Below are 22,392 nucleotides of genomic sequence, written 5' to 3'. Positions count from 1 at the left end.
TTAAAGGTAGGCACAAATAACACTCTGAAATGGATCACTGATAATACAGATTGCAGTATTTAGTAGCTCATGAGAGACATAATAAAGTAACTGAAATTAAATGCACTTACAGTATGTATCAAAAGTATGTCATCAGCTCTATTGCTCTAAACTGCATGATAACTAATCCAGGATCCAGTATGAATTGATAAGCAGAAGCAAACTTGATTTATTTAAATGACTTTTATTAAGTTTACAAATAAGGTAACAAATGCTGTTTTATTGGAGCGCAAAGCGCAGTTTTATATGAAGCTTGAACATCCTATACTTAGTGCAAAACAGACAGTTAAACATTGCAGATGATTCCCTACTTGTTTTTGTTTGGTTTTCATTTTAAGGATTTTTTTTTTTTTTTTTTACATTTTGTACAATGTTAGTATTTAGAATAAACCAAAGCATTTACAAGAGTGATTTGACCGACTGCTACAAAGAGAGAGAGAGAGCGAGATCCCCCAAAAGAAGCTACTGATCTGCCATAAAACCGAAGGCCGTTGCCAAGAGTACAGTGACGTGAGAACTTATATGGGCAGTGTGAGTTAAAAAGAAGAGGTTTGATGAGAAATCAGCGAGTATTACTCTTCAACAGTGCTGCTTTGGCAGAGAGTTGCGCTCTTGTGTCGGTGAGGGTTGCTAACTGTCTTTTCTCACCTTTCTGGTCCTTTTCTCGCTCGTGAAGTTACACTTGCTGTCACATCTGTTGCTAAATGAGTTAAACGCGCCTGTCCACGCTCACCGGAGAGGGTTTGACACTGGATGGTGTCAAAACCAATTAAGCAGCGCTGCAAAAACATCTAAGCTATTGGAGGTTCTGAAATACTTACAACATACTGTCCCATGCCTACTAACTTCCCTCATCCTGCGTTTCTATCTGAGCCGATGCCTCACCTTCACAAGAACTGCTCATGCCGTTTAAGAATCCGTCTGTAAAATAAAGACACCGTGGTTATGCTAGGAAGGGTGCACTGATGATAGGCACACTTACGCTTTGCATACTTAGACTGATCGAAGTTTCTAAAAAACTCAAGCCTCAAGTACTTTCACAGCCTTTGAATGTGATATAATGGCTGGATCATGTATTTGTACACTTTATATACTGTAAGAAGCTTTATGCAACTCTGCCTAAAGGCTAGGACTGTGCCATCAAATGGTTTCAGACGTATAGCCAATTCAGAACGACGCCTCGTTTCTGCAATATATTAATATTCACCCTCTGTGAAGTCCAAAGACCCAGAGAGAAAGCCCCATATTCAACCTTTGTGGTACACGTGCTCAAGTGATCATCAAAAATTAGGTCTTTGTCCCACATCTCCAGCTTCAGGTTGTCATATCGATTGCAGTTTGGGAAGTTGAACTTTGCAGACCATGTAGGATTATTGTTATCATTGTGAAATTCTGTCTGCCCCCCAAAAGTAGAGCCACACCAGACCTTGAGGAATGGATCGGGAAAGTTTCCAAAAGCGTCACTGTCGAGGCCGCTGGCATGTAAGTCAAACACCCGAACAGCAGCACTGGCAGAGTCCAGCTGAGACGCCAGCATCAGCACAGCCAGAGACACCAGCCGAAGATCATAAAAGACCGCCATATCTGTCCGAAAGAATACAGGTTCAGTTATAGAGATGTCTGACACAAATATTGAAAAGTAAAAACAATGTGTCTTAAAAGTGTCAAGAAGCTGAAGTGTGATTCAGTGTTAAAGATGCCTTACCTTGCTTGTATTAGATTCAGTATGTATAATTCCTGATCCTCACAACCTTTATATAAAACTGTCCAATCAAAAAATAAATTCCAAAGATCAACAGGTGGTTCAATCCCATGTGTATCTGTGTTGTTTCCACATTGACCTAGTTACATTTGTTAAGATGCCAAGAGTGTAAAAATTGTATCCCAAGTAAGCATAGAAGCAGTGCATTAAAATAATAGTTCTCAGTCCTATAAAGTTACAAAGGCAGAAAACACTGAGCCAATGATGTACAAGAGTTATAAAGAAAATCAATAATCTTTTGAAATATCTTATCGATAAAATATTTTAAATGTGCTGCATTCTTAGAAATTAACTATTTAATGCTGGTTTAAATTTTTATTTTTACTTTTAGAAACTGTATTTTCAAAAATGCTTATATATATATATATATTTATATTTGGTTGGACCACATTTAATTTGGCAGACAAAAGCCTTTTAAATATGAATAAGCAGTGAAGAAGTTGTGTATATTTACATGGCCATGGGTGTTTGTTACAATTAAAAGTACATGGCAAAAGGATATGGAAACTGCAATTGCCTCAATTCATTGATTGCTGGTCCGACTCAGAATCCAATGTTTTACCAATATGAAGAAGAGGGTCTTATCTCAAGGAAAAGAAATGTACTGCATGTACACATCTGGAAGGACAAGGCACAGAGTGCATGTGCACACATGGTGTCATTCACACCTTTATCATATATATGCAAATAACACTCAATATGTCCTGAAATGGTAGGGTGCAGTGTTGTATAAAGTATCAATACACTATTTTATCCCAAAAAAACCTCACCATACTCTTTGTACATCAGATGCAGATTTGCTAGTATGAACAAATAATTATTGGACATTCATGACATATTAAAGGTAGGCACAAATAACACTCTGAAATGGATCACTGATAATACAGATTGCAGTATTTAGTAACTCATGAGGAGACATAATAAAGTAACTGAAATTAAATGCACTTACAGTATGTATCAAAGGTATGTCATCAGCTTTATTGCTCTAAACTGCATGATAACTAATCCAGGATCCAGTATGAATTGATAAGCAGAAGCAAACTTGATTTATTTAAATGACTTTTATTAAGTTTACAAATAAGGTAACAAATGCTGTTTTATTGGAGCGCAAAGCGCAGTTTTATATGAAGCTTGAACATCCTATACTTAGTGCAAAACAGACAGTTAAACATTGCAGATGATTCCCTACTTGTTTTTGTTTGGTTTTCATTTTAAGGATTTTTTTTAACATTTTGTACAATGTTAAATATCATACGGAGAAAAAAAAAAACACTTAATGAAAGTCACCAGAAGAAAATCTAGAGACTCAAAAGACAGCAAAACAAGCGGATCAGATTGCAGTAAAAAACAAAATAACTTAATGACAGGTCAGTAGCATTAAGTAAACATTGTTCTGTTGTATTTCTTTCCACAGGAGAGCGACTAGAAAGGAGGGTTTCATTCAATAAGATCCTTTTTGAGTGAGTTTGTGTGCATTTTTTTTTCTGTGTAACTGAAGTATCATGCAAAAATAAAATTAAAAATTGTTATAATCACAATGTGTATCGATACTGAATGGCCCATTCGCACATCAGCATGCTACAAACACAATTTCTTTCAAAGTAAAGTGAAGGATAAAGAAAAAAAGAGGTTTTTGTATTTTTCAAGGTGCTGTTATCATTTACATCAGAGGTCAGAGGTGAATCTCATTTAAATGTTGATGGTCCTGCACTGCAGTTACATTAGCGCCCTCTACAGTCGAACAGGACGACCTGTTTCTTACAGCGAGAGCAAATTAACACTTGTATCTGGGACAGGGACATGGCACTCAGAACGTAGTATTACAATTTCATTAGTCTGAACACTGAGCGGGTGGGACCTCTTTGTTAAAGACCTTTTGATGTGTTCACAGTTTGAACGAACCGAACGACGTAAAGTGGGTAAAAAACGAGCCGTCTACAGGTAAAGCGTTGTGTACAAAGCAAAAGGTAAAACAATCGTATTTTAAATATAGAGAGCCAGTTGAGAATCTACACTGTACAGTTGACCTAAAGTGCCACACGTTTCACAGAAAGCACACTAAGCAGAATGTAACCAGCTGTAATCTAAGTCCTTTCAGTAGTTAAGGTGATGAGAGCATCTCCGCTATGCTTTGTACCCCAAATAAAATGCTCTTGTTTCTGGTGAATCAGGACTGCTCTCTTTTCAGGTAAAGCACACCTAGTTACATTTGTTAAGATGCCAAGAGTGTAAAAATTGTATCCCAAGTAAGCATAGAAGCAGTGCATTAAAATAATAGTTCTCAGTCCTACAAAGCAACAAAGGCAGAAAACACTGAGCCAATGATGTACAAGACTTATTAAGAAAATCAATAATCTTTTGAAATATCTTATCGATAAAATATTTTAAATGTGCTGCATTCTTAGAAATTAACTATTTAATGCTGGTTTAATTTTTTCTTTTTACTTTTATACATTTTAAAAAAAACATATTTTCAAAAATGCTTTATATATATATATACACTCACCTAAAGGATTATTAGGAACACCATACTAATACTGTGTTTGACCACCTTCAGAACTGCCTTAATTCTACGTGGCATTGATTCAACAAGGTGCTGAAAGCATTCTTTAGAAATGTTGGCCCATATTGATAGGATAGCATCTTGCAGTTGATGGAGATTTGTGGGATGCACATCCAGGGCACGAAGCTCCCGTTCCACCACATCCCAAAGATGCTCTATTGGGTTGATATCTGGTGACTGTGGGGGCCATTTTAGTACAGTGAACTCATTGTCATGTTCAAGAAACCAATTTGAAATGATTGGAGCTTTGTGACATGGTGCATTATCCTGCTGGAAGTAGCCATCAGAGGATGGGTACATGGTGGTCATAAAGGGATGGACATGGTCAGAAACAATGCTCAGGTAGGCCGTGGCATTTAAACGATGCCCAATTGGCACTAAGGGGCCTAAAGTGTGCCAAGAAAACATCCCACACACCATTACACCACCACCACCAGCCTGCACAGTGGTAACAAGGCATGATGGATCCATGTTCTCATTCTGTTTACGCCAAATTCTGACTCTACCATCTGAATGTCTCAACAGAAATCGAGACTCATCAGACCAGGCAACATTGTCTTCAACTGTCCAATTTTGGTGAGCTCGTGCAAATTGTAGCCTCTTTCCTATTTGTAGTGGAGATGAGTGGTACCCGGTGGGGTCTTCTGCTGTTGTAGCCCATCCGCCTCAAGGTTGTGCGTGTTGTGGCTTCACAAATGCTTTGCTGCATACCTCGGTTGTAACGAGTGGTTATTTCAGTCAAAGTTGCTCTTCTATCAGCTTGAATCAGTCGGCCCATTCTCCTCTGACCTCTAGCATCAACAAGGCATTTTTGCCCACAGGACTGCCACATACTGGATGTTTTTCCCTTTTCACACCATTCTTTGTAAACCCTAGAAATGGTTGTGCATGAAATCCCAGTAACTGAGCAGATTGTGAAATACTCAGACCGGCCCGTCTGGCACCAACAACCATGCCATGCTCAAAATTGCTTAAATCACCTTTCTTTCCCATTCTGACATTCAGTTTGGAGTTCAGGAGATTGTCTTGACCAGGACCACACCCCTAAATGCATTGAAGCAACTGCCATGTGATTGGTTGATTAGATAATTGCATGAACGAGAAATTGAACGGGTGTTCCTATTAATCGTTTGGGTGAGTGTATATATATATATATATATATATATATATTTGGTTGGACCACATTTAATTTGGTAGACAAAAGCCTTTTAAATATGAATAAGCAGTGAAGAAGTTGTGTATATTTACATGGCCATGGGTGTTTGTAACAATTAAAAAGTACATGGCAAAAGGATATGGAAACTGCAATTGCCTCAATTCATTGATGCTGGTCGAACTCAGAATCCAATGTTTTACCAATATGAAGAAGAGGGTCTTATCTCAAGGAAAAGAAATGTACTGCATGTACACATCTGGAAGGACGAGGCACAGAGTGCATGTGCACACATGGTGTCATTCACACCTTTATCATATATATGCAAATAACACTCAATATGTCCTGAAATGGTAGGGTGCAGTGTTGTATAAAGTATCAATACACAATTTTATCCCAAAAAACCCCCAAAACTTATCATTCTCTTTGTACATCAGATGCAGATTTGCTAGTATGAACAAATAATTATTGGACATTCATGACATATTAAAGGTAGGCACAAATAACACTCTGAAATGGATCACTGATAATACAGATTGCAGTATTTAGTAACTCATGAGGAGACATAATAAAGTAACTGAAATTAAATGCACTTACAGTATGTATCAAAAGTATGTCATCAGCTCTATTGCTCTAAACTGCATGATAACTAATCCAGGATCCAGAATAAATTGATAAGAAGCAAACTTGATTTATTTAAATGACTTTTATTAAGTTTACAAATAAGGTAACAAATGCTGTTTTATTGGAGCGCAAAGCGCAGTTTTATATGAAGCTTGAACATCCTATACTTAGTGCAAAACAGACAGTTAAACATTGCAGATGATTCCCTACTTGTTTTTGTTTGGTTTTCATTTTAAGGATTTTTTTTTAACATTTTGTACAATGTTAAATATCATACGGAGAAAAAAAAACACTTAATGAAAGTCGCCAGAAGAAAATCTAGAGACTCAAAAGACAGCAAAACAAGCGGATCAGATTGCAGTAAAAAACAAAATAACTTAATGACAGGTCAGTAGCATTAAGTAAACATTGTTCTGTTGTATTTCTTTCCACAGGAGAGCGACTAGAAAGGAGGGTTTCATTCAATAAGATCCTTTTTGAGTGAGTTTGTGTGCATTTTTTTCTGTGTAACTGAAGTATCATGCAAAAATAAAATAAAAAATTGTTATAATCACAATGTGTATCGATACTGAATGGCCCATTCGCACATCAGCATGCTACAAACACAATTTCTTTCAAAGTAAAGTGAAGGATAAAGAAAAAAAGAGTTTTTTGTATTTTTCAAGGTGCTGTTATCATTTACATCAGAGGTCAGAGGTGAATCTCATTTAAATGTTGATGGTCCTGCACTGCAGTTACATTAGCGCCCTCTACAGTCGAACAGGACGACCTGTTTCTTACAGCGAGAGCAAATTAACACTTGTATCTGGGACAGGGACATGGCACTCAGAACGTAGTATTACAGATTTCATTAGTCTGAACACTGAGCGGGTGGGACCTCTTTGTTAAAGACCTTTTGATGTGTTCACAGTTTGAACGAACCGAACGACGTAAAGTGGGTAAAAAACGAGCCGTCTACAGGTAAAGCGTTGTGTACAAAGCAAAAGGTAAAACAATCGTATTTTTAAATATAGAGAGCCAGTTGAGAATCTACACTGTACAGTTGACCTAAAGTGACGTTCCTGTGCCACACGTTCACAGAAAGCACACTAAGCAGAATGTAACCAGCTGTAATCTAAGTCCTTTCAGTAGTTAAGGTGATGAGAGCATCTCCGCTATGCTTTGTACCCCAAATAAAATGCTCTTGTTTCTGGTGAATCAGGACTGCTCTCTTTTCATCTGCACAGTCGAATGTGCAAAACGTGAAACTAGAAAGTAGTCTGACGTTGCAGGTCTAATGCAGTTAATAGTATTTAGAATAAACCAAAGCATTTACAAGAGTGATTTGACCGACTGCTACAAAGAGAGAGAGAGAGCGAGATCCCCCAAAAGAAGCTACTGATCTGCCATAAAACCGAAGGCCCTTGCCAAGAGTACAGTGACGTGAGAACTTATATGGGCAGTGTGAGTTAAAAAAAAGAGGTTTGATGAGAAATCAGCGAGTATTACTCTTCAACAGTGCTGCTTTGGCAGAGAGTTGCGCTCTTGTGTCGGTGAGGGTTGCTAACTGTCTTTTCTCACCTTTCTGGTCCTTTTCTCGCTCGTGAAGTTACACTTGCTGTCACATCTGTTGCTAAATGAGTTAAACGCGCCTGTCCACGCTCACCGGAGAGGGTTTGACACTGGATGGTGTCAAAACCAATTAAGCAGCGCTGCAAAAACATCTAAGCTATTGGAGGTTCTGAAATACTTACAACATACTGTCCCATGCCTACTAACTTCCCTCATCCTGCGTTTCTATCTGAGCCGATGCCTCACCTTCACAAGAACTGCTCATGCCGTTTAAGAATCCGTCTGTAAAATAAAGACACCGTGGTTATGCTAGGAAGGGTGCACTGATGATAGGCACACTTACGCTTTGCATACTTAGACCGATCGAAGTTTCTAAAAAACTCAAGCCTCAAGTACTTTCACAGCCTTTGAATGTGATATAATGGCTGGATCATGTATTTGTACACTTTATATAAGAAGCTTTTTGCAACTCTGCCTAAAGGCTAGGACTGTGCCATCAAATGGTTTCAGACGTATAGCCAATTCAAAACGACACCTCGTTTACGCAATATATTAATATTCACCCTCTGTGAAGTCCAAAGACCAGCACTCCAATCAAGCGCAATGCTTGAGACTCTCCGCTGCCTTATATATCAAACCCTGAAGCAAAAAAATAAAAATAAAAAAATAACGCAAGGCACTAGAATCTTCAGAAAGCTCACTGGGCAAAGGGAAAAAGGGAAAGATTTGTTTCTTCAAGTACATTAATTGAATCCATTTTACATTCACATTTATCTAATAATATAAAGAAAGTAGAAAGGGGAAAAGGGTTAAAGTGTCTCCAATAAAGATGTGAAAAATGAAATAGCTAGCCTTACATCTCATGAATGCTAATATCCAAAACCCTCCAAAATTTCATGTTTTTTTGTCTACTTTTCTTTTTAGCTAATGTTGTCCAACAACATTTATAATAATCACAGTGTTTTAACATCAAAAACTGATGAGTAAATACAGGTCCATACAGAACACGACTTCTTATTTGAATGTCTCGATCAAACTATTGTAAGAGGCCCCTAATGCTGCCATGATTAGAAAAGCTGTTACATTAGTCATAGATTTAAAGCTTCACGGGCCTCCATGGCAGAACGTGTGTGATTTCACGGTCCCGCAACCCCTAGTTTCGTATCCAAACCCCAATCCAACTGATTGTATCCACTATATTACACGTCACCTTGTGGTGTGGCCCAATGAGAAAACCGTAAGAGGATTGTAAGCGTGTGAATGTGCTGCAAAGCATGCTGGGAGCTGTAGGAGCTTGGTAGTACAAACCTTGGGGGCAGATGAAAGGCCTCTGAACATGTGACAAAAAAATAAGTCCCTAACATTCTGCTACACAAGGCCGGCTTGAAGGGCATAGGGAAAAAAACAACCACCAACCAACCAACCAAGCAAATGGAATCAAAACCCTAATAACCCAATTTAAAAACAAAGGATATCTGTACATTGTTTTGTTTTTTTAATCTAATGAAGGCCACTTCCTGTGTTTTAAAATGGGCTTTTTTTCTACCATTGTAATTATTGCATTATTCCATGGCATTGCAGCAGAGGGTTTAGGGCAAGAGGGGAACAAGGACACTAGGTTCGCACACCAACACCCAAACCGACCTCTGTTTGGTGATATGCTTGATGTATGAATTTATCAAGAGGATATACAGATAGATGGATTCTGGGATGGGTGGAGTTGGCATTCATTTCATCTTAGGACAGCAAACCTCTAAACACAAGTCAAGCCCCTTAACAAATGTTTGGGGGCTGGGTGGTGAAGGATGCACACATCTTAATAATAAAAATGGTCACACCTTCTTTGGCCACGTAACATTGTATTCAAAGTGTCCATTGTTTTATTTTCGTCTTCTCTTATCCCTTGGGTCGTTGTGCATCATCCCTGTGGCGTATCCGTGAGCATGCAGGATGATTCTGGCGTCTATCCTTCTCAATCACCCAAAGGAAACTCTTATGACAGAATCTCTGCAATGCAATCAAATACTTGCTTAAGTCCACTTTCAGTCCGCCCCCTTCGCCTCTGACTGCCCCCACCCCCAACTCGAGAGTTATTTATGCCTGGCGCGGCTAGGCCCTGCCCTACGTGGTCTTCAGGTTGGGTCCACCCGGGTGGCTGACTGACTTCTGCAAAGTGCTGATGTGGAAGGTCTGTAAAGGAGCGGGCACCTGGGGATATTGGCCCAGGGGTTGTGAGGTGGCCAGTAGACCGGCCTGGGTGTGCGTGGCAGAGCCAGCCCACTGGGTGCTGTAAGGAGCGGAGGGGTAGCCGTACTGTGGCGTGGGACACAAGGAGCCCTTCCGGGTCCCCAGAGAGGTAGCGGGAGTGTTGGGCAAGGGCGTGTGGCCACTCAAAGTTGAAGCGATGCTTGGGCACAGCTGGCCCGGAGCCGAGTACTTACGGCCCATGTTGGCAGGAGGGACCATCTGAGAAGAGGAGGAATAAATCAGGCATTATAACTTCAAATTCAACTGTGAGGTCTGAGTTTCTCAAGGATAAAGTCTTACGTCGTAGTTGTGACCCTGAGGCGCCACTTGTTGTTGGTGCTTGGAGCCTCTCTTGCCCTGCGACAGGTTCATAGCATCCCTGGCCCAGTTGTCCACCAATTTGTGCAGCTCGTCTGTGAACATGCCCTTGCAGCTCTGGGACTGAGAGATGGGCGGTTGGTTTTGATTCTGACCGGTTCCCACCACCGTGTTGGTGCTGCTCGTCCCTGAGCGGAGAGGAAAAGAGGAAGAGAGAAGACTGTCGTAAAGAGGAAGTCTCTCCAACGGATGTCACACTGAAATATCTGATACAATCTGAAGCCCACAGACTATATCAATGTGTACATGTATATTTTCATATACATTTCCTCTCATTAGTTTACATACACCTTATATAATCAGCAAAATGTTTGATCTAAAAATAAGAGAGACGATTTTTTTATTTTGTGCGGCCCTGACAAAACTATCTGAAATAACAGATTTGAGAATCAAAAGTATGAGCTGCGATTTAAAATCTTGCATTCAAATTAAACCTGGAAATAAACAAAGAAAAAAAAAAAGAAAAAAAAAGAAGTTAACTTTTGTGATTTTGATCATGTGAACTCATTAAGAAATGCTTTTTTTTTTATCCAATGAAGCACAATATGCTCTTTGGATCATCTCTAATCATGCTGGAAAGCATGATCATCAGGTTTTACACGATCTTGAGGAGTTCATTAATACCAAAATACCTGTTTGGTAAAATATCAGGTTCTTCAGGACAAACTTTTTTTTTCATTATATTTATCTCTTCCAATTTAAATTGCGAATATGCGAAACAGATTACATATTATACAAAGGGTATGTAAATTTAAGAGCACAACTGTACATATAATGTCATGTGTATACAAAAACAAAAGTCATGGCAGTGAGGCCCTATCGAGCACCTGGGCGTCCGCTCTGAGGCTAAAGTGACACTTTTATCACTCTGACTCCAGCCTGCAAAACAGGTCACGATGACAACATTAAAACACCATCTCTGGCTTTCCATCGGAGCACAGAAAACAGTGCTCCGCATCTGCCTGGGCTTTATCATCATGCTTGCCATGGTTGTTTTTATTGCAACACAAGAGGGAGCAAAAGGGTGGTGAAATGGAAATGGATTCACCATGGATATGTTCAACACTTACTATTTAGAAACTAAATGAGATAGTTGATTAGTACCATTAGCTAAACTAGTACAAAAATGGTCAAAATCTTGTCAGCACATTAATATTTGTGAGAAGTAGGAGTAAAAAAGCCTCTTTCTGAAGAACAAACCATAGCAATGAGGATTATGTGGTACATAATAATAATAATTTAAAAAAATGAGCTAATTACTGAGCAGTTAATGCGAAGCAAAACGGAAAAATGAGTGGAAATGCCTCAGCTTCTTCATAAGACACATCACTGTCATGACTAAGAGATGACAGTCTTTACTCATGCACTGGTATTAGGTGATTGGTCCGTTTATTTATACATGTCTGTCAAGGAACATTTAAGAACATACTGTAAATCAAAAATGGAAAAAACACATTTTTCAAAATCAAATCTTGCACAGTAAATCACATTGGGCACAAATGTCTTGCCAAATATCCAGGCAGCCATCCGGCGACATAGATAAGACCTGTTAGGATGGTAAACACAGCCCCTCCAGAAAGCAGCAACAGAAAGACGACATTGCGCCAAGACTGAAGCACCGAAAGGTATTCTGGATGATGTAGTTTACAGCAAGCCATGCTTAGAAAGATAGCTACTCCTTTTTCACCATGCTGGTGCTGATGCCAAAGCCAGTGCCTGATTTGGTTTATATTGGCCCTTAAAACTAAAAAAGTTTTCAAAACAACAACTATATATATATATATATATATATAGTTTGGGGTCAGTATGTTTTTATTAAAGAAATTATTACTTGTATTCAACAAGGATGCAAAAACTTGATCAAATGTGACAGTAAAGATACTTATAATGTTACAAAAGATTTTTATTTCAAACCAATGCTGTTCAAACTTTCTATTCATCAAAGAATCTTGAAATAATGTATTACTGTTTCTCCCAAAAATATTAGCAGCACAACTGTTTTCAACATTTTAAATAGGAAATGTTTCTTAAGCATCAAATCAGCATGTTAGAATGATTTCTGAAAGCGCATGTGCCACTGAAGCTTTGCCAACACAGGAATAAATAGCTTTTTAAAATATATTAAAAAGAAATTGTAATAACATTTCACAATATTACTGTATTTTTGATCAAATAAATGCAGCCTGTGTGAATATAAGGCTTCTTTTAATCATAATATATTGTGGATGTTAGAACATTCATAAAACTAGACCACTGGCCAAGCACCAGCACCACTTGCTGGAAAAGGAGTGAGGGAGAGGTGGAGGCTCCACACAGCTTGACTTCAGCACTTACTGGATGACTTCCATTCACTTTGTTCAATAATATGAATATGGGAGGATATCTTGGATTCCTGGTTGTGAAAACCTACCTTTGTATGTGCAAAAATGTGAGCTGTACACCCTTAATATGGTAGCGTGTGCATTGGACAGTGATTAAGCCTTGTGCACAATGAGGGGGAAAATCAGCCAGGCCTCATTATACCCTTGTAATGGGCGAGAAGAGAAGCTCCATCCAAACAGGATGAGGTCGATGTGTAGTAAGCGGGATGAGTCTTAAGGGGATAAAGAAGAGTGCAGAAGGGAGTCTGGGGCTTCAAATTGGCTTGTGGATAATGGGATGAGTGCTCAGACGGGTCCATTTAGAGTGCATTAATGCGGAGTGTGGCGTCGTCGCATGGCGAGTGCCACCGGTTTGAAAAAACATTTGCATGCATGTTCGATAAACAATTTCCAGTGGGAGACTCACAATCTCGTTTTCATGTGGAAACCAAATTTAGGGTAAGGTGTTTGTTTGTTAAGGGTAATGTTTGAGTTTAATTTGAGAGTGAAAACACGTGACATGCCACACTTATAAAAAACATGAATGGGTCATCACAGGAAATAAATGCTCAAGTCAGCCTGAGAGCTTAAGCAAGGAAACTAGCTTCAACAGGCCACAGGACATGAAGTGAGGGGTGATGACAGGAAAGAGAAGGAGGGAGGAGGTGGGAGGATGTAAAATAGAGAGATAATTACTACAGAGTTGGTTGCAGGGGCACACTTTTTTCACCATCTTCCCTGAAGCATGGAGAGAATGGTGAGATTGGAGAGAATCAGTGTTGCAGTAACTCCACGTCCAACACAGTGCATTATGGGAGTGTATCAGAACATGCTAGTCTAACACCTGATGGCTGTTACATTCATACTGTATTTCCAATAACAGTGAAGGTGGGGTGAGTGGAGGAAGGTTCTCATGTGGTTGTGACTACTGGGTCTGTGGTCAAAGCCAGTGATCAGGTGTATCCACATTGTGAGAGCTGCTAATAGAAGACAAGATTGGAGAGGAAGACTGTGCTGAGATGAGATGATGTGTGAAAGTACCTGAGCTGAAGGACGGGAAATATTTTTTTTTTCTTTTAATAAAAAAATAACTTAAAACAAGACTAAGGGAAAATTCAGCAGATTGTAAAATAGATGTGGAGACTTGCCTAGAATGCCTTGAGCCTTAATTTTGAAAGTGGCTGTAATTATTTGTAATTATGGCTGGAAATGAGAATAGTAAGTTGCCGGTTCACACTGCATTTGTCAGAAAAGGAAGAGCCATGTTTCAGCAGATACATTGACGTGTCATCATTATTTGATCACACTATATGGCTAACGCGTTACAATAAGGTTCAATTTGTATTTGTGTTACAGCAAGTATCATGAACTACTGTAACAATCAAGTGTTACTGTTAACTAAATCTATTAAAAATCAGTAATTTTCAGTAACAAATAAAGTTGAAATAAATGAAAATATAAATATTAGATAAGTTTAAGTTGTAGTACAATTACTAAATCTAAAACTGAAAACAATAAAATAAAGCTAAACAGAAATATTTAAAAAACTAATAAAAATGGCAAAAGTACATAAAAATGGCTAAAAATTTAAAAATATTAAAAAGCTAATTCAAGATATTAAAAAGTACTTTAATAGTATAGAAATTATTCTAAAGTAACACTTCTTACAATAAACAATTTTTACACTTTTCCTTTTACACATTCTTCTGTGATCTTGTTGTGAAAATTCAGAATACATTGTTTAAGCTACTTGAGAACTGCTAACATACAAGCTTCGGGAAACTGTCAAATGCAGCATGTAATTAATCTTTTAAATTATTAGTAATTAATTTATCTTTAGCAATTTTGTTATTATGTTAAACCAAACTTGAGCATAAATGCAATGGAAAATATTAAAATTAATAATACAAATGACAAAGTGTCCATCGTAAACGATTAGAAATAATTAAATTAGAAATAATTATTGGACCATAGGTTACACTAGTGCATTATTGGATATGAACGATAATAACTGTTTAGTGATGAATATAAGTTCTTTTTAAGATTCATGACACAATGTCTGAGATGATCAGCCAACCAGAATAGCCTTGGCAGAATCAACTAAATCACATGACATTGTAGGAAAGAGACAAAAGAAAAAGCGTTACACACAAAGAGCCAAGCAGGGCGTACTCAGAAAACGCGTCCTCCTGCCACCTGGTTTGAAGGTCACTCTCTCCGACCCACAGCTGAACTTTACACAGCCTGTGGTACAAAAAGAGGGAAAGAGAAAGAGAGAGGTGGAAAAGAGCAAGAGACAGTGAGAGAGAGAGATAGATAGAGAGAGAAAGAGATGGAGCAGATAGAAGAGAGAGAGAGAGATAAAGGAAACGTACACAAATACACAGTGAGAATGGTAACAGAGGTCAGTAAGCCATGAATTCCTGACAGATAGAGAGAGTGAAGGAGGTGAAGAAGGGGAGGAGTGGCCCTGGGTGGAAGAGCAGGGGAGGAGAAGCACCCCCTGGAGGCACAAGCATCAGCCCTGCAGCTTCATCCAAATCAAAGCGTGCGCTTTCTCAGATGGGCAAAGCAAATTTCTACATTAAGATCTGATTAAACCTGAACCGCCAGAAATAGGGCCGATATATGAAACACCATAAAATTCACAAGAATGTTAGAGGGAAAAATAACACAATTTTAATGACCGCTTTTAATAAGTTTTCTCCTCAAATTTGGAAGACTCACAGGAAGTAGGCCACAGTTACTATGTGTTACTAAAACATCCAAAGTGACAAAGCCAACAGAGTATATACTATGCAGGCATGTGATCAGCTAAAAACTATAAAGAAGGAAACCTGACCTTCAAATGTAAAAAAAAAGACATTTATCAAATTAAAAAAGATAAATATCTTCTTTTGCAATACATTCTATTGTACTGTAAAATGCATTTTTTTTGCATTTAATAACCATGATAATAATATATTATATTATAATACAATATGTTTATAGTAAAAGTATTAATAGAATTGTTATTATTATTACTAATAGTAACAATGTAAATAATTATCAGTATTATTACCATTTTATTTGACTGAACAACAGTAAAATAACTAACATTTATGGCTGTCTTAAGTTCTTTGTTTTCAAAAATTACACCATTAATCTTTTATTTTGGCGGAAAGACCTTATCGCTTCTCTTTGTTGACAACAACAGATTTATAAATGATTTTCATGACGAATGTTGCGTTCCTAAATGCAACTTATAAGCAACTCAAACACACAGCACTTGCATAGTAGCATTAAAGAGATACTTCACCCAAAAAAAACAATTCTGTCATCATTTACTCACCCTTAAATTGTTCCAAACCTGTATAAATGTCTTTGTTCGGCTGAACACAAAGGAAGATATTTTGAAGACTGTTTGTAACCAAGCATATCTCGGGCCCCAATGACTACCATACTATTATTTTCCCCTACTAGGACATTTATACAGGTTTGGAACAACTTCAGGGTGAGTAAACGATGACAGAATTTACATTTTTGGGTGAACTATCCCTTTAACTGTGAATCGAAACTGAAAACACAGTGCTGTTACAGTCCTCTGAAACATGCAGGGTGTCAGATTTTATAGGCTATTTATATAATTACATCACAACCGTTGCGATTTGATGATCACACTTAGCCATATCATTTCAACTGGCAAGTAACACCGTTTCAACACCTATTTTTACTCACATTTGCCACTTTGAACCCTGGCTAACATGATAACGGTGTCCCACAGATGGCGGCGCGAGCTCATGCAGCGCTGTCAGGAGCAATCCGTGCATGGAATAAATGTATTAGAAAACGTGACATTTTGCAGTTTATTTAGTCATTAAGGCCATTTCACGATTTCAATCATCATACAGTAACCAGCACACCCCCACCTAGCCCCCATGACCACCACCACAAAACCATTTTTTTTTTCTCGGATTTACGAAACTCACGTGCGTCACTTTTCAGGGTGGAAAATACGGATATCCGTATAAAACGGGGAGAAAAAAACACATCCCTGATTATGGTTGTGATATAAGAGTTGAAATTATTTATATATACCATATTTTGGGGATACATTTGCAAGGAAGAGGGCAAAGCACCAACAGCTGTCCCTTATTTCAAAATCAAGCAAATGCTTAACATTTTTAACTAAAAACAGAGAAACCTGACCTGTTTGAATTTTTTTTTGTAAAAAAAATACTTTTATAAATATATTTTATTGCAATTACAATAAATTATACATTTATTTCATTGCAATAGTTAAATTATGGTTTAAAAGTTTTATATTGCGATTTACATAAAAACGTGCATAGTGAGCTATTGTTATCGACGAAAACTGAGAATGTTGTGAGAATGTTTTTTTTCTGTTTATTGCCAACCCATAATGCACTTTATCATTTTACTTGGTGTTAAAAAAAGCAGATGGGCTGTGATGTGTTTCTTTATTTTTACCTTGCGAGGTGACACACAGACTGGGCGCAGAGAGCGTGGCGTCACTGGTGTACGCGGAGCACAGGTTCTCATTAGAGGGGGAGGGCTTGAAGGATTGGAGCAGAGGGCTACTCCCCCCATCTATCATCCCCCCAGGGCCCAGGAAGGCCTGCTGGGGAGGGTACACGGAGGGAGCACTCTGCGCTGATAAAGTGCTGGTTGCTGTAAGACCACACACACAAAAACATATAGAAGTGCTGATCAGAGCCAGGACACAAGACGCAAACACAGATTTGAAGTTGCTGGAACCAGATTCACAAAGATTTTCTGAAGAAAGAAGTTCAGAAAGTTTGTAAAAAGTTCTAAGAAGAAGAACACTAGAACCTTTATGTAAACAGGTTGTGTGCTGCGTTCGCCCAATTAATGACGCTGACACCATAAATGTGCAAATATGAACGTTAGCCCAGGGTTTAAGAACGTACAGTGTGAAATGTCAGTGTATGAATAACCAGGATTAATTGGTAACTGGGTAAATTATCAGCAGTGTGAAATGTGAAGCAAGATAACCCAGAATTCTGTTTACCCGGGGACCCAGGATTAACTATTTCAAGTGTGAAAAGCCCTATTGGAGACTATCCTAACTTTAACCCTTAAACAGGCAACATGCACCACAGGATACAAAGTCTTTAATCTCTTGTAGGAGGCATGAGAAAGAAATTTTCATCCAATTCTGTTATCATTATCATAGTTGAGTCTGTTTGGAGTATGTGGGTCACATGGTTCAGTAGAAATCTCGTTCCAGGGCTGGGGCCCTTAGGGAAGGTCCTTATATGCCCTCCTGGCCTCTGGGCCCCCCCGTACACAGTCCCTCTTCTCAATCTATGTATTTTGAGTTAAAAAATTGTGCAAATATTAATATTCATATTCACGCTTAGTTAACTAGATATTTTATTGCAGGTTTTCACACAGCTCATTTTATGGTATAACAGGGATGTCCAACCCTGCTCCTGGAGGGCTACCGTCCTGCAGAGTTTAGCTCCAACCCTGATCAAACACACCTGAAAAATCTAACCAAAGTCTACAGGATTACTTATAGATACAACATATCATTTTCTATTGCATTATACGATTGATTAGGGGTGGCGCTTAACCCTGAGGGCAGTGGATCTCAAGGGCTAGAGTTTCCCACCCCTGAGGTTGAAGACGAGACGGTTTAGCAGTGAAAAACTACAAGAAATGTGTATGCCTCAATTTTAAGACACTTGTCATACATGCAGTATAGTTTGCATATTAATTTTTATAAATCATAGACAAATTTGTTACACTTTATTTTAAGGTGTCACTGTTACAGTGTAATTATACATTTAAGTACTGAGTAATATTAAGCAACTACATGTACTTACTATAGGGTTAGGGTAGGATTAGGATTTAGTTGAGGGTTAGTTGCATGTAATTATACATCATTTACTGTTATTAATATGGTAAGTACATGTAACATATGTAACAAGGACACTGTAAAATAAAGTGTTACCGAAATATTAATGACTTGGCTTTTTTATACCCTAATAGGGCAACGTATCCTGGGAGATACAACTCATAAAATCCAAAATTGATCAAATATTTAAAAAATTCCTTTGTATATGTTTGACTTAAGTCCAGATGATATAATGAAATGATTGCTGATAATTTTCCACTCTTGCCTGTTTAAGGGTTAACAGGTTATTTACAATGTTTTTAAAGAAAATTATTTTAAGGAATTTAAATTCTCTCTTTAAGGTTTGTTTTTACTAAAAAAGATAAGAACGATCTTAACGATATTTTGTATATTCCCAAAAAACATTGTCAATTGATCTGTACAAAAAGGAACAAGTGAATACCTGGCTGTACAGGACTCTTGCTGCCCTGGGAGCTTCCGCGGCTGGATTTGCTGCTTTTGCTCTTGGTGGGTCGTCGTCTACGGCCAGCTGGGTTCACCACGGGTGGGTTGACCATGGCGGGTGGAACTTTGCCCAATCGGGCAAAAAGGGAATCAATCTCGGCCTTCTGCCGAGTGTACAGGGCCTGACTCTCTATCATGTGCCTGGGAGAAAAACATGGAAAGCACAATTACACTGCATATCTTTCGCCTAGGTTACACCGTCCCAGTTCCTGTTACAATGTCTAAATCAATAACAAACATACTTCTCCCTCAGCTTGTTGACTTCTCTCTTAAAATCATCATCTTCAAACTCAGAGTCATTGTCGCTGCTGAAGTAGGAACTGACAGAGTTGTTGAGGCTCCCGGGACTCTGGGCTGGACCGTTGCCCACGGCTGGATGGGCTTGAGGTGCTGGCTGGGGTTCTGGGGGTTGTAAGCTAGCTGTTGTAGCCTCATCCTGTGCGCTGCTCACTGAGAAACGCCCCACCTTCGTGTCCGTTTTGGTGGTAACTTGGAAACGGCCAATGGTGGTGGGCTGAGGGTGGGTGGCCATCTGGTTGGGAAGAGCAGGGAGGCCGTCGACAACATCTGCTCTCGTGTCTCTGAGGGGAGAGGAGGTCCGGTGCAGTGTGTTTTCAGGGCTAGAGAGAGGGGAGGATGATGATGAAGAGGAGGAGGTGGTGGAGGAAGATGACGTGGAGGATGAATCAAAGGAGCCTGTGTGAGCTTGTGAGGTGTTCTCATCAGGAGCCACTGACACCTGAACGAGAGAGAGAACAAGAGTGTCATACACAAACACCATGACAAACACTATTTATAGCATAAAATATTATGCACTGACATTACTGGATGAGAAATGAACTGAGCTGGACAATGACGTCACTGTTTTTCTGCAGAACTGCTTTATAGATGAAATGAACTAATTTAATAATTAATGATCTTTACAATGTAACTGAATGAACACTGACTTCAGCTGAACAATGACACTATATTCTTTTAGAGCTGCTGTGCAGCTGAAATGAACTGTTTGCATCATTGAATCAGTTTTTACTGTAAAGCTGCTTTGAAACCTGCTTTGTATAAAGCGCTATATAAATAAAGATGACTTGACTTGACTATGAACATCCCATTCCTGTCATCACATTGCGAATGCAAAGTACCTGGAATCGTCCCAGTTTGTATCCTCCTACTGTAGGTGCAGCTGCTTGCTCATCATCCAGAGAAAACGGAACTGAAATGGTATCATCATTAATAAGCAGAGTTAGATCATTTTGCTAGCTGTTGTGCATTTAAAGAACAGGTAAAAGTAAAGTAAAACCTCAGCACATACCTGGCTGTCCTCCAGGTGGCATCCCAGTAAGAGATGACTACAGGTAAGAAAAAGATGTGAATCAGAATACAGACATGTAAATAAAGCACAATATAAATGATTTAATTATTCAAAATGTATTTAAAAAAACAATAAATTAAATTACCATTGTAAAGAAATATTATATAGTGTACATGTATATAAATATCTCTCTTAATTTATTATTTATATCAATTATTCCTCTTGAAGCAAAAAGTTACATGCTTTCTCTGTTACACTTAAGATTTGAGGAGGTAATTTTCTGGTTTATTGCTGTATGGGATTTTAAAAAACACTTTTTTATCTGTTCTTTGTGTATGGAAAGTTCCAGTGCCAAAGTTTAACTGCAATAAATTAAATCAGACAGATCCGGCACTTAATACACGTGTGCTGGTGTTTTTCGGCCAGTCCCCTGTTGTTGTGCGTGTACCTGGTGCGTGACATTGCTGATTGGGACGGTCTCTGGACTCAGTGCCCGTCTCAGCTGGGCATCCAGATCCTCCAGGGGCTGCTGGGACTAAATAATCCATTTCAGCAATTAGTCAGGTTCACTTAGCCCCAAGAAATATACACGCACGCGGGCTCGTACAAACACTTATTACTCATGGCAAGTGCACACAAATACAGCAGGGGAACTGTGTATCTAATTAATTTCTGCATGAGACAATCTCTTACAGTAAGTAAAGGGTCAGATGACCACTGCCTGGAAGAACTGAATGCTTTTAATCCAAGCTGAGGCTTCCTTTCATGTTCCACATGAAATGGAGAGTAAATCCTTTAATTGGCCCACGCTCTGCGGTTCCTGAAATGTTTTGTTCAGGTTGGCTCGCGGCAGAGTGCCTTCACATTAAGTTTTCAATTCAAAAGTGATGGATGAAAAATATTGCATCAAATTTACAGGATTAGAAAAAGTGTCTTAGATTTGGCATGAATCGCCTTAAGCAGAAGGGAAGGGCTTTCTTTGAGTTTGACGTGAATGCAAGCAGGGTTCAATTTGAAGCGAGGAAAATATATGTTATATAACATCTAAATTACTTTGATTAATCGAGAATAGACTGAAATCGAAATTCATCCACAACATGCCAAAGATCAAAATAACATGATAGAAATTTAGGGGTGATTGTTTGATTAGAGCCACTTTTGATTACTTGAAATCCTCAAAAATGTTATTAAAAAAGGGGAAGTCAGAAAATCTGGGTAGAGGACAAGTTAAAAACAGAACAAAGGGCAAAATTAACATGTAAACATGTAAAAAAAAAAAAAAAAAAAAAAAAAAAAAAATTTAAAGCAAATGTAATCTACTCAATCAAACTACAATGACTGATATTGTAAAACAGCTTTTTCTTTCAAATCTTACAAGAGGACAGAAAAGCACCGCCCTTTATATTCCCTTTACCTTTCATAAAATAATTATTATTAACAAATGAGTTTGCTGTTTTATTACAGTCCCAATAAAACCAGAAAATTAGACAAAACACTGAAAATGTTTCATGTCTGATGTTGTTTTCTTAAAACCACATCTTTCCCGTTCTCCACCCGTCTACGGCAGAGGAAAAGAGAAAGAGCAGCAAGTCAGAGTTAATGAGCGTCACAGGTCATGCTCCTAAAAGGCCTCAAAGGAAAGCTATGCCATGCAGTGGTTTGATTCTTATGTGATTAAAAATCTTCACTCATGCTCTGCGTGTTTTATAGGAATGAAACTATATAAAAACAGAGTGAGACAGAAAGAGAAAGAAGAAAAGGGCACCTGAGTTAAACAAGGTCCTGGGAAGGGTGGTAGGTGCTCTGTGGGCGGCGTGCCAGCCTGATCTGGGCCGACAGGCAACACCTAATGAATGAAGACGGAAGAGAAACTAAAGCACTGTAAAGAACGAGAGCTGGCAGAGGTGCCGATGAACCGCCACAAGCAGCCTAAGACTGTGTGTTATGCTTGGGAATTATTCAAAGCTGTACACAAAATATGACTAGAGCTTGGTTGTAATATTACAGAAAAGTGTCAG

General features: G+C 38.6%; 1 protein-coding gene and 1 long non-coding RNA gene across 7 annotated transcripts in view; both read right to left on the bottom strand.

The window, feature by feature from the left end:
- Positions 1-203: 203 nt before the first annotated feature.
- Positions 204-1,837, bottom strand: LOC311081237. Its single transcript, XR_014605841.1, has 3 exons — positions 1,745-1,837; positions 1,247-1,623; positions 204-960 (listed from the first exon to the last, which is right to left on the bottom strand). It is a non-coding gene; the product is annotated as an uncharacterized lncRNA (long non-coding RNA).
- A 1,006-nt stretch (positions 1,838-2,843) lies between these two features.
- wnk1b (WNK lysine deficient protein kinase 1b) overlaps positions 2,844-22,392 on the bottom strand; it is a 78,977-nt gene continuing 59,428 nt past the window's right edge. For 2 of the 6 annotated variants that reach the window (XM_084111668.1, XM_084111663.1), the window contains 11 exons: positions 22,140-22,220; positions 20,823-20,909; positions 20,375-20,411; positions 20,205-20,275; positions 19,308-19,804; positions 19,004-19,206; positions 17,148-17,348; positions 14,829-14,921; positions 13,374-13,415; positions 10,240-10,445; positions 2,844-10,158 (listed from right to left, as the gene is read on the bottom strand). In XM_084111668.1, the coding sequence (XP_083967794.1) occupies positions 9,814-10,158; positions 10,240-10,445; positions 13,374-13,415; positions 14,829-14,921; positions 17,148-17,348; positions 19,004-19,206; positions 19,308-19,804; positions 20,205-20,275; positions 20,375-20,411; positions 20,823-20,909; positions 22,140-22,220 (1,863 nt within the window). In that variant the 3' untranslated portion in view covers positions 2,844-9,813. The remainder of the gene's footprint in view (positions 10,159-10,239; positions 10,446-13,373; positions 13,416-14,828; positions 14,922-17,147; positions 17,349-19,003; positions 19,207-19,307; positions 19,805-20,204; positions 20,276-20,374; positions 20,412-20,822; positions 20,910-22,139; positions 22,221-22,392) is intronic. The other 4 variants (XM_084111664.1, XM_084111665.1, XM_084111666.1 and 1 more) reach the window with 4 other exon arrangements.

This window comes from Abramis brama, assembly GCF_963993115.1.
Source record: "Abramis brama genome assembly, chromosome: 4".
NCBI lineage: Eukaryota > Metazoa > Chordata > Actinopteri > Cypriniformes > Leuciscidae > Abramis > Abramis brama.
This window is presented reverse-complemented; position numbering and strand designations above follow the sequence as displayed.